A 12,519-nucleotide genomic window follows, 5' to 3' on the forward strand; every position below is an offset into this window, starting at 1 on the left:
TATTTTAAGAAGGTGCCTATGTTTTCTTTCAACAACGCCATTCTGTTGAGGGGTGTCTACATAGCTGGTCTGTTGCCAGATGCCTTTGGACAATATAAACCTTTTGCCGTCCCCTTTAGTAAGTTCCAGTGCATTATCAGACCTGAATGTCTTGACAGGCTTACCAAATTGTTTCTTGGCAAATTTATAAAATTGAACCAACAAGGAGGCTACTTCATACTTGTGTTTCATAAGGTAAACCCAGGTAGCCCTTGAATAGTCATCAACAATGGTCAGAAAATGTCTGTGTTTATTTCTTGTTTTTTTTTCTATAGGCCCCCCACACATCAATGTGAACAAGTGCAAACAATTCAGTGGATTTGTCTTGTCTTGTGGGAAAAGGCAATCTAGTCTGTTTTGCCATTGAACATGTGATGCAAACTTGTTTGGATTTATGTTTAACAAGTTTAGAAATGTTAGAAATATGTTGCAGTTTGCCATCAGAGGCATGCCCTAATATTAAGTGCCATAAGTGTCGGGATTTTTATCATTAATAGGAGGTAAACTAGTACAAGAGTCAGTAGATGCATTATAAGTGTTGAAAACTATGCCACCTGGTGACTGTTCATGGCTAGAATTGAAAACAGGAAGTGCTACATTACATGAAACAGGATCATCCATCTTGATGAAACCATTAGCTAACTTAGGGTGAGATTTGCTAACATTATTTAATAGGTAGTAAACACCCTTGTTTGCTCTCCCAAGCCCCCTAATCCTCTTGGTATGAGAGTCCTGTATGACACACAAATTTTCATGAAAGATCACAGAACAATGTTCATCCCTTGTCAGTTTTTGCATAGATAAGAGATTGTGTCTAAAAGCTGGTACAAAACACACATTGTTCAGTGTAGTACCATTTGCAAACATGTATGTTCCTATGTGTGAAACCAGTGTTGCTTCACCATTTAGTAAGTTTATTTTAGGTTTGATTTTTAGTTCTCTTTTATTTTCCAGAGAATTCAAATCAGATATCATGTGATCTGATGCTCCTGAGTCAATTATCCATTCAAATGCAGTGTTTGAGGCATAGTAACAGTTCATAGAAGCCATACCTGCAAAGTTCACTTCTATTTCATCCTCAGTTTCAGGATAGTTACTTGTGCCTTTTCCTTTCTGGCTGTTCATGAGCTGCTCAAATTGCTGAGTTGTGAGAGTGATCGAGCCTCCCATGTCTCCCTGTTCATCAGCAACTGCATTGTGTGCAACTTTGCCATACCTAGGGTAAGAGTTTTGTTTCCCCTTGCTCATTCTAGATCTGTATCCTTTTGAGCTGGATCCTTGTTGGGCTGCCTTGAGTTTGTATGATTGAGATTTCTCAGGGAATCTCTTAGAGACTGGATGATCATCAGGATATCCAATTATTCTCCAGCACTTCTCTTTAGCATGACCTTTTTTGGTGCAGATTGGACAAGCAGGTCCATTCCGTGAGCCTCTTGAAGCTCCTTCAGTTCCATTCTGCCCAACAAAGAAAGCAGAGTTTTCACTTTCCACCTTCTCAGAGCTCTTGTAGTTCCTCCTCTGAACCTCTTCATGTTGAAAAATGGCAGCAGCTTCCTCCATAGTAGGAAGTGGATTCATCATCAGCACATGACTTCTCATAATGGCGTATGAAGAGTTCAACCCATGTAAGAACTGGAAGAGCTTTATTTCATCCCGCTCCTTGTGTTGAGTAGTCAGCCAAGCATTGACCTCAGCTGTGACTTGGGTCACAGGTGGCCAATCAATCACCATTTCAAGACTTTGCCATAGGATTCTAAGTTCAGTAAAGTACTCATTGATGGACTTGTCTCCCTGGGAAAAATCATCCAGATCCTTGTTAAGCCTAAACTTCCTTGCTCCATTGCTGACTGAAAACTGGGTTTGAAGGTAATCCCAGATTTCCTTTGCTGTCTTGACATACATCACTGATCTCTTGATCTGTTTCTCTACATTGTGCATGATCCAGGAGATGAGAAAGGAGTTACAAGTGTCCCAGGCAGCTTCCTTCAAAGGATCATTCACAGGTCTCTTCACTACTCCAGTCAGAAATCCCAGTTTCCTCTTTGTACAGATGGCAAGTTCCATCTGTCTCTTCCATTCATATAAGCTGAAACCAAACTTTAACCTATCAAAAGTAACATGAGACACATGTTGAACATCGGTCGGCTCACCGATATCGATTACAACAATCTCTGAACTACTAGCAGTACAAGAAGAAGCAAGAGATATTCTCAACAAATTAATAAAAAGTATAAAAAATGAAAATTCCCCCTTTTCTCCACCTCCTTCAATACTATCTAGATCTTCTTCCTCAATTGAAAAACTAGAATTAGGGTTTTCAATAAAAAATGAAACAGAAGAGGAATTTTGAGATGATGGAGAATATAACACATCTGTCATTGTTGTCACACAATTTGCTGTAATGGGTACCTAATAAATGTAATAATTCATCAATTTATTTGTACGAAATGTTCAAAGATCAAATCTTTATTATAAAAATTGGGGGAAATTTGAATGTTTAAACGAATCGCAAATTATATTGTGAGACTGTCGTAAATTATGAATTGGGTATAATTGAAAGAATGAGTAAAATCTAACTAGACGTGGGAATCATGAACGATTAATCAAATGTTATTGTAATCTAATTACATCAATTTCAAAAATTGGATAGGTGGATAGTTGAACAAGTGATTGAGGAAAGTAAAAGAGAAAGTCAGAATGCAGGAACAAAGAGTGGGAGTATCGTCTGTTTTGCTGTCAATCTTGCATTCAAATCAAAGTCGTTTCCATCCGGACGTCATGATGTGTGACCGTCTTATTTTCTGATCTTGTATTTGATTAAACCGGTGGTGGTAGACATGTGGTAGTTTGCAATTGGTCTTTATTTATTATCAGACCTTCAATAATACTCGTAACATTTATTTTCGCTTTTTATTTGATTCGGATTTAGGGGTCGTATTAAATTAAGACGATTTAAAAAAAGAACGGTTTTTCTATCCTATGCCCACTAGGCATAGGATAAGAAGCTAAAATATGAAAGTATTAAATGTATTTTTTGTGAAGAAAACTAAAAGTGATGAGATATTACAATTTCCCATAAAAATATCATTTAATACTTTCTTTTTTTGGTTTATTATCCTATGCCTAGTGGGCATAGGATAGAAAAACCCAAAAAAGAATTAATAAATACGGAGTAGTTTTTCAGCAAGTTACTTGAAGTTTACTCCTATTTGAGGTTTTTAGGTGGACCTATTTGTCCACCTCTTCGCCTATAGGCTATAACTGTTTTCACGTGTGGCCTCATAGGTGCAATTTTTTCTTTCATAAATTCTCATTATAGACGGACACTATTCGTCTATACGTATAGACGGATACCATTTCCCCTCACAAAATACCCATTTGCCATAAAGTGGGAAGCACATGGGGGTGCCCCACCTTGTCCCCCCTACCCATTTTATTAGAGGTCTTTACCCGTCTGTTCGCCCCCACTCGTCTATACCAAGACCTACTGTTTTTCTTTAGGTTTGTGTTTTAATCGAGTTATTTAGGAACGGGGTTAGACCATGTTTATCAGTTGTTCCTGTAACTCTATTTAGACCTAGTTTCTGCATTAAAATATTAATATATACTTCTTAACCTACTTACAAGACCTAATTCCTTATTTTGTTATTTTATCAAACCCTACTTAGACCTAGGTTCTGATTTTTTTTTAAAATCATATTTTTTTTTTATTATATCCTTACATCACGATTTATTTTGATAATAGTTGTAATATGTATTTACGATTAATATAAATTAAGTTTTCTAGATTAAAAAATAAGAAAAAGAAACACGATTTTATTAAATATGATATTGTGGACATGGGACACCCGCGGCGCGCACGAAAGGGCTTGAATAAGCGTGCATTTGTGGAGTCGCCACCAATTTTTATGGGAAATTGGAACCGTTCGAATACCTCGTGCCATGTCAAGACACAAAGTAGTGACATGAACACTAAGAACTCGTTACCCTTAGCATTCTATGTCTAGAATGACTCTCGTGGATGCCAATGAACACGGATATTCACAGAGATCTAGAGTAAGGGGTGAGGGTACGTATTAGGAAGCTCTTTAATCGAACACCTAATCCCGCCCGCCTTGATAACGGCCTCTACTAATGTTTAGGGAAGTTGTTCGTATTTGATATGTTGTCGCATGCAATGCAACAAACACAGATTAATCCTAGCATGTGAATTGAACTATGTCGGTGAACAAATAATTTAGCAATTAATTATGTCGAAATTGAGATTTAGACTTGATTACATGTGAACACATACATAACAACGAATAAATGAATTACAATAATTAAATAACAATTAAATTACAATATTTACAACTCTCATCTGATTTACGTCAAAAATACACTTAAAACGGAATTTCGAAGATGAAAATAGAGGAAGAAATAAAAGGTTAGAAATAAAAGTAATAAAATAGGTCAGATTAGAGGCGATACTACGATTATTAGTTAATTAAACACGTAATTAGAAACTACGTCAAGGCGAGAAAGAGTTCAGGGACAGAACCACCTCAGAACAGGCGCAGCATCTGCTGCGTCCTCTGGAAGAGGCGCAGCTCCTCTTGCGTCTGTTCTTGAGTTGGGCTCTATCTGGTGAAGTCAGAACCACGGTCTGTTAATGTTCATTGGTAATTTTAAGATCAATTATTGAATGGGAACTCGTGTAAAAGTGATTTAGCAGGTTATATACATCTGGAACCGTCGTGAAAGCGACAAAAACAGATTAAAACGAATTGAAACACGTTAGACTTTATTTACGGTGTCGGAATTAATTTATTTTCTAAACTTGGATTTAAGACGGTTGGAGAACAAAACAGAACAGAATATGAAAAGTATGTACAAAATACGAATCCCAGAAACTTGATATGGACGAATCGAGTTCCTAAAATCCGGGTTTGATTTAGTGATGAAAACACGCAAATATCGAATTATAAGGGATTTAAGTCTAAATAAAACGTTATAATTTGAAGGGATTAATAAAACACGATTATGTACTGATACGAATAAAGAAAAGAAAGAAATAAGAAAAATAAGAAAGTTGTAGAAGGTTGAGGAAGAAGAAGAGCAGGAGTAGCGGCAGCCTCTGGAAGAGGCGCAACATATGCTGCGACTCTTCGAAGAGGCGCAGCTGCTGCTGCGTATCTTCGAAACCTTAGATCCCCGCTGTTTTGTAAATACGGTTTTGAAGGATGGTTTTTAAAATCGGTTTTAAACGTACTTTTGACGTAAACTTTACATTAATGATACAAAATGAAAGTATAATAAATAAAAGGGGAATTTACACCCTGAGACTTACATGTTTGACGGAACGAGATTGTTTAAGTTAACGTTAGTGATTATACTCGACTCAAATGTATGTAGAAAGTGCCCTCGTTGGAGGATTTTAGATTAATTGATTGATTGATGTGTAGTGGTCAAATTGGTCGGTCATGCAATGTGACTGGTACTCAGAATGATCTGAGCTTACGTGGTCGATTGATCAAGCATGTAGGCGTCAAAAGCTTAGAGCAAGGTCTAGAATGCAAAGAGAGAAGAGAAGGCCGGACACTCGCGTGTAAAATATGGAGACCGGAGGTCTCTATTTATACCAAAAAATGTGAAAGAGTTTTGGAATGACACAAACTTTGGAAAGAAATCACGGAAATATTTCCTAAACAGCCAAAAAGGGCTGGAGAAGAGGCGCATCTGCTGCTGCGGTCCTCCAAGACGCGCATCATCTGCTGCGTCTTTTCCCCAGAGGTTTCTTGCTCCGGAAGAAAGATTTCCGCGTTTCTGTTTTGGAATTGCGGTAGATCTATACTTCCTTATTCCGTAAAATATAATATACGGAAGATATTTTACCAAAAGATATAAAATTTGATTGGGAATAAATATCCAGAATATTCTAGAACATTCCGACTCGGCATTTTAAACGGTTTCTTAGAAAATGAAGCGGTTTTTGACCCCGACTCCAAATGAACTCTAATTACTGTCAAAATGACCGTATCGGTGCGTAGATGATGACCAAGGGGTAGAGTCAAGTGTTTGAGCTATCACCTGACGATAAACTTACGGACTGCCATAAATCGTTCCGTGTACCAAACATGCGACCCAATCATCACTTGGTGGTTGGCGGAAGGTGTAGAAATGAGGTATCTAGAGAGCCTCAATTTTGACGGAGGCTTGCACAAGGCGAAAGTCAAAGTATAGCCTTCAGGTCAATCAAATATTACACCTGACGACTATGGCGACGCAAGGCGGCTCAAGGGGTCTAAACCAAGGACCTATCGTCGGGAACATTTTAGAGTCTGTCGACTATCGGGGAGGGTCGTTTAAAGTCCATTAGACTACGTAAAGAAGCTCGCCAGCCATAAGATGAAACCATACCTGAGATACCCCTGGGTGAAACGGGATTGAAGGCGTTTCGACGAAACTTTTGGTCTGAAGGCAACTTGGTGTCTGAAGGCATGAGGATTATGAGGATCAGCAGGACTTTTAGAGAAACTGCTGAAGAATATGCTTGCGTCGGTCTCAAGCGAACTCTGTTTCTGAGAAATTCGTGGGCTGTGAATGGCAACGAAATCTCGCTTGGGGAAACATATAATGTCTTGATTGTCAACAACAACACTGCAAAATATCGCTGGAGAAGTATATCTTGACGACTAGGAACATCTTGATCGTCATGAGCAACACTGCAAAATATTGCCGGGGGAATATATGGATGACTCTGTCGGAATTGAATCATTCTTGGGGGAATCTGCTTGTGTCTGTTCTCAAACAAACTCCACTTCTCGAGAAGTATATTGGCTATAATGAATTCTCGCGGGAAATATAAATGTATTGACAAAGGTGCGTCTTAAGCACCGTCGAGGAAAATGAAGAGGCTTGACTGATAGTGGAGCGTCCTAAGCACCGTTGGAAATCCGCTCGGTTGTTGCAAGCGAAATCCTGATAATAAAAGATGAGCCCGTGAACTGTGTTCAAAGGATCCTCGCTGGGAAACAAAATACTGTGACGGTTTTGCAGTCTGTTAAAAAACGCGAGCCTGGACGAAAAGAATGCCCAAGAGAGCTAAGTGTATGATATAAGATGTCGGAGAAGAGGCGCACAAAACTTGGGCCCACAAATAAAAAATTTATAACAAACTTTCAAATTTTAAGCTGAAGACTCGCTGGGGAATAGGCGCAGCAAAAGCCGCGAACTTTAGAAGGAGTGCAGCAAGTCCTGCGTCTTTTCTTGGGCTTGTCCCTGTCTCGGTAAAAACCCGATTAAAACTGTGTTTCATTTCATAAACACAAAACACAATTCTCTCTTAAACTCTCTAAAATTCCCACAAATCTTGCCAAAATTTGATCTAATTGCACCATAAACCATGACTAATCGAGGTATGTTTCTTATTCTTGCTTTAAATTTGTGTTTTTGCTTGAATTTGATCGAAAAAATTAGGGTTTTATCTTCCCTTATTTCGAAAATTTGGGGCTTTTGCCTAAAATGGATTTGTCTTACAAAATTGACATTAGAAATGGGTAATTAGCAATGTTAGGAACATAATCATGTATTCTTTTTGAATTTTCGTCAAGTATTGAGCATTTGGGCGAAAATTGAGACGATTTCTCGCTGTTTCGAAAATTGCTTCGAAAATGACCTTAAGATTGTCCATTTTTGATGAAACTTGGTGTTTTGGAACCCTTGTGTAATGGGTAAACTTGCTATCATGTCGAATTTTCAATTTGTGACAACTCTTTCAGGACACTTTTTAGGACATAATCGCTATTGTAGCGAAATGCTGCCGAAATTTCGGCTCAAACCCGCAACTAGGCCTGAACTTAGACTTGAATTGCCTCAACCTACTACATGTGTGGCCGGGTTTTGAAAGAAAAGGCCAAAGATGGCGAGAAAAACCACTTTTAATGTTCGAAAAATGTCTGAAACGGCTTCAAAGAGGCTTGTTATGGTTTGACATGGCCTTGTTTGTCTTGACTTTGTAGGTGACGTGCCTTCTACGTCTGGGAGAGGCCCCATGGATATGTACTTCGACCCTTCTCGCGCTCTCATGGTGGGAGAGAGACAGAAGGAGGAGTTCGAGGAGGAGGTTGAGGAGGTCCCGCGGAGGGCTTACGTGGGGCGAGGTGGTCGCCAGCTCGTGGGTGCACCTGAGTGGGCCGAGAAATGGGATGGTAGACATCTTATTTGGGCGGCAGAGAGCCACCTGTCTTACAGGACGGCGAGGAGTTTGGTAAGTTTTGAGCTTGTCATTTTCTATTACCTCTCCTATTTATTTGCTGTTTCATTTCTCATTTGTCTTATGCTAAAGATAGCTTTTGCTTTGAATTGATACAGGAGGCCGAGAACTTGAGGTCCTTTTCCGGTTACACGACGATGATGGATGCCTTCGAGAAGCTGTCGGAGGAGGAGAAGGCCATCATCGAGCTGGGAGCCTTCGGGGCTTTGGTAGGAGCTTGGAGTGCGATCAGGGAAAGGAAGATTCAGGCTAACCTTAGCCTGATTTGAGTTTTCCTTGATCGGTACTGGGACACGAACTCAAATTTCCATATGCCTTTTGGAGAGGTCGAGGTCACTTTGGAGGACTACGGCATGATCTCGGGTCTGCCGTGTGGAGAGGAGCTCTTGGTTTGGCCGTTGATGGCCATGAGAGTAGACTCGGCCGAGACGAGGAGGCTGATCAGCTGGAACCTAGCGGCGAGTGCTGCCAGCGTTCCCGGGTTGGTAACGAGTTGCTACGTCAGGGACTACTTTGCTGGTAGGGTCCCGGCGATGGTGACGATGGAGGGGAGGAAGGTGGCTCCTCCTCCTTGTACTGCTGAGCAGAGGGCTCGTCTGTGGTTGTGGTGGTTCCTGTCTTCGATTTACCTCAGAGACAAGGGGGAGAGACTGTCGGCGAAGCTTCTTCCCTTCCTTGCTGACTTGAGTAGCCTAGGTCGTTGGGACTGGGTTACTCCTGGCTTTGCAGTCCTCACTCGTTACATGAGGGCCATGGTACGTCCGGAGCTGATGGAGAAGGGGACTTCTCCTGCCACTGTTGGTCCTGGACTCCTGCTGGAGGTATGAACCTTTCCTTTGAATTATGAAAGATCATTATTTCTTCATTTCTTTATTGTCTTCGTAGAAAAAATAATTATTATTCTGTCTGCAGGCGTGAGTGTACTCCTACTTTCCTAACTTTGCGCCCAAGAGGACGAAGCCCGAGCCGAGGGCGCACCCTGTTGTGATGGACTGGGTGGTGTGCCGTAGGAAGAGCCAGCGCTCTTCTTACGATGTTTGTCGGAGGGGCGTGAATGCCCTGATGTTGGACAGCGTAAGTGCCTTCGATCCTTATTTGATTACTTTTCCTTTTCTGTCTTTTATTTAGAAGTGTTCATAGAAATGACCCCTTCCCGTTTTCTTATTTTAGTGGGTGCCTAGACCTTGGGAGAGCTACCCTGAGGCTCTAGCTTTTGTGGCTGAGGTCCTTCGTCCTAGGAGCTCGAGTCGGTTGTTGCTGACGACGCCCATGGGACCTGTGTGTTACTTGGGCGAGCGTTTGACTCGGTAGTGCTCTCGTGACACATTTACGGTCCCCATTGATCCTCCACGAACGATATTTAGGGAGCCTTCTGCGGCTGAGAGAGAGGCTGACTTGGCTGACGCGGGTGGTGACACCCTCCTTCTTCCTGGCGAGCAGTACTCCGAGTTCGTCCATCGGAGGTTGGCGTACTGGCCGATCGTGGTAAGCATTTTTACCTTTTTACTTGTTTTTGACAAATGACGAACGATCGTCAAATAAAGAGTCATTCAAACGTTTTAGGAGATCGAGGTGGCAGGCGTCGTGCCCCCAGCTTACCCAGAGACATTAGAGTATACTAATGCGGCGGGCATGACGACGATCTCGGAGATCCGTGACTTCGGCGAGGAGGTGACAGACGCTGGCTTGGAGGAGTGGCAGCACCTTGTGAGGAGGGTAAGCCCCCAGCTTTGGCTGTCTTTATTATTTTTTATCGCATAGGAATGCATTTGCTTCTTTTTTAACCTTCTTTGTATTTGAATGCAGGTGGCACCGTCCAGGTACGTAGAGCTGTGGAGGATGGCCAACCGGCTGCGAGCTACGGCCATCGAGGCGCTCGTAGGTGGCCCGGGACGACAGGTATGAACCTCCCTTTCCCTTCCTTATTTACTTCTTGACATTTCGGATTTTATTGCAACAAAATATTATTTCATTTTATTGAAATGAGCCATTTCTCCATTTTTCATAGAGAGAGCGTGACCTGGAGCGCCAGCTGGCGCAGTCCCGGGAGGAGACGACTTGTTTGTTGAGAGAGCTTGAGGTCAGGGACGCCGAGATTGCCACTCTTGAGGCGACCGTAGCTGAGCTGAGGTGTCACCAGTACTAGCCGTTGTTTTTTGTTGTTTTGTATATCTGCACATTTTGAACTTTTCGGACATTATTTCGGGCGAGAGCCCCCAGTTTGATGTATATACTGTCTTTTGGTTGTGTATATAATGGTCTGAGTGCCTTTGCTGCTGGATGTTTGTTGTTCCTGCAGGTTAGCTTAAAAAAACAGGTTTGGCAGGTGAATGTTTGTGCCGCCATGCTGCCGAAATTTACACAGAACTTACAAGTAAAACACATAGTAATATAGGTGGCCTAAATTGGCGCAAAATGAAAAAAAAAGTAAAAAAAAGTGCCTGAAAATGAGCAAAAATGCCCAGAAATGAGCAAAATGAGCAAAAATGACCGGACGGCAAAAATGACAAAAATGCCCAGAAATGAGCAATAAATGACAAAAATGACCGGACGGTAGGGAGGGCTACCCCTAAATTTTTTTTTTTAAAATTTTTAAGTGTGAAATGTATTGAAAAGAGGAGCGAAATGATCCCCCCCCCCAAAAAAAAAAAAAAAAGAAATGAAAATGAGTAAGTGTGAGCGTTTTGGCGAAAATGTCGATTTTGCCTCGAAAAGCGAACCCGAAAAGGATTAGGAAACATAAAATTTGATAATTTAGTCGAAATTACCAAATTGAGTTCCTATAGGAATAGGAAACTTAGCTAAAACCAAAATAGGAAAGATCCATGGCTGCCAACACGGAAAAGGGCCTGGGGAAGAGGCGCAGCATGAGCTGCGACTCTTCGAAGAGGCGCAGCAAATGCTGCGTCATTATTATGGGTATTGATTCCCGTCCCCTTTTGCAGGTTTGGCTGATGGAACGGTTGCGGCTGATTGAGCCGCCAGTTAATGTGAATGATATCATGCTCGATCAATTGTGATGGGAACTAGGCTATACATGGTGGACTTCACTCGGGTATGCAACTACTGGGAAAATAAGTTGAAGAGTGAAGGTGGTCCCTGATTCGATGGATTGTGCCATGGTGGCACCTCAGGTTAGTTACTGGAGTCTCATCTTTAGATCCGACGCGGTCAGTTTGTGTCCCTGGCTTGGAATTCATGGTTTGCATTTTTCCAGAGAGATTGATGAGGCAAGTGGGCCTTAAGCAGAAAATTCAGAAGCTGAATACCATTCCTCAAACTTCCTTGGCACATATTTTGGAGTCTTGTCCGGAGTGGGTAATTCGGTGGACCCAGAGGAACATATGGTTCATACCAGTTCCTGTTGGCTCCTTATGGTTATGTGACTCATATTTGCAATGGAGAAAGGCTGGTACGCCTGAAGAGCGTGAGAAACTGAGGAAGCACGAGCCCGTGGATTATTAAATCCGCGAAGTAGTAAAGGAGAACCAAAAGTACTTGACTGAGGAGGAAGAAGAGGCCGGATTCCGAGTCGTTCGTCTGTTGAAGAAGCCGAAAACCGCCTCTGCCGAGAAGATGGGGATGGATCGAAATGGTAAAGCTAGACCGCTAGAACGACCGTTGGTAATTAAGTCGAAGATAACGCAAGAGCGCTTGGCTCGTGGTCGAGACAAGAAATATGAGAAGAGTGACAAAGGCAAAGGGAAAATGGAAGAATAGCCTTAGTCATTTATTATAGTATTATTTATTATTATTTGGGTTGTAATAAATGGCGGGTTTTTAGAGCCTAGCCTAGCATTTATTTTCAGCATTGTTATTTTATACGGATAATTCACGCGGTACCCTTGAAGTTTGCCACTTTTGCACGAAATACCCAAATTTTTGATCCGAAAAACTTAAAGAGGTCATAACTCGTGTTTACGAGTTCAGAAAGTGACGTTTTTTTTTCCAAATCGCTTATCTTTCCGAGAACTACAATTTGGAAAAAAAAATTTGTCGCATTTGGATCCGTTGCTAGGAGTTATTGTGCGTCAAAGTTTTTCCGAGCGAACAAACTTTGAGTGATCATATCTCTTGGTCACGAGTTCCAAGCTCGTCAAATTTTTTTATCAAATCATAGTTCTCGGAAAGATGATCGATTTGAAAACAAAAAATTTCACTTTCTGAGTTCGTAAACACGAGTTTTGGCCTCTATAAGTTTTCCGGATAAAAAATTTGGGTATTTT

General features: G+C 41.4%; 1 protein-coding gene across 1 annotated transcript; it reads right to left on the bottom strand.

Moving 5' to 3' along the window:
- Positions 1-498: 498 nt before the first annotated feature.
- Positions 499-2,418, bottom strand: LOC141629850 (uncharacterized). The gene has a single exon (XM_074442780.1). The coding sequence runs from the start codon at positions 2,416-2,418 to the stop codon at positions 499-501; it is 1,920 nt and encodes a 639-aa protein (XP_074298881.1).
- Positions 2,419-12,519: the final 10,101 nt, after the last annotated feature.

The sequence above is a fragment of the Silene latifolia genome, chromosome Y, assembly GCF_048544455.1.
Source record: "Silene latifolia isolate original U9 population chromosome Y, ASM4854445v1, whole genome shotgun sequence".
NCBI classification, from domain to species: domain Eukaryota; kingdom Viridiplantae; phylum Streptophyta; class Magnoliopsida; order Caryophyllales; family Caryophyllaceae; genus Silene; species Silene latifolia.

Excerpts from the sequence above, each read along its gene's own strand:
- LOC141629850 (XM_074442780.1), bottom strand. The coding sequence starts at position 2,418 with ATGACAGATGTGTTATATTCTCCATCATCTCAAAATTCCTCTTCTGTT.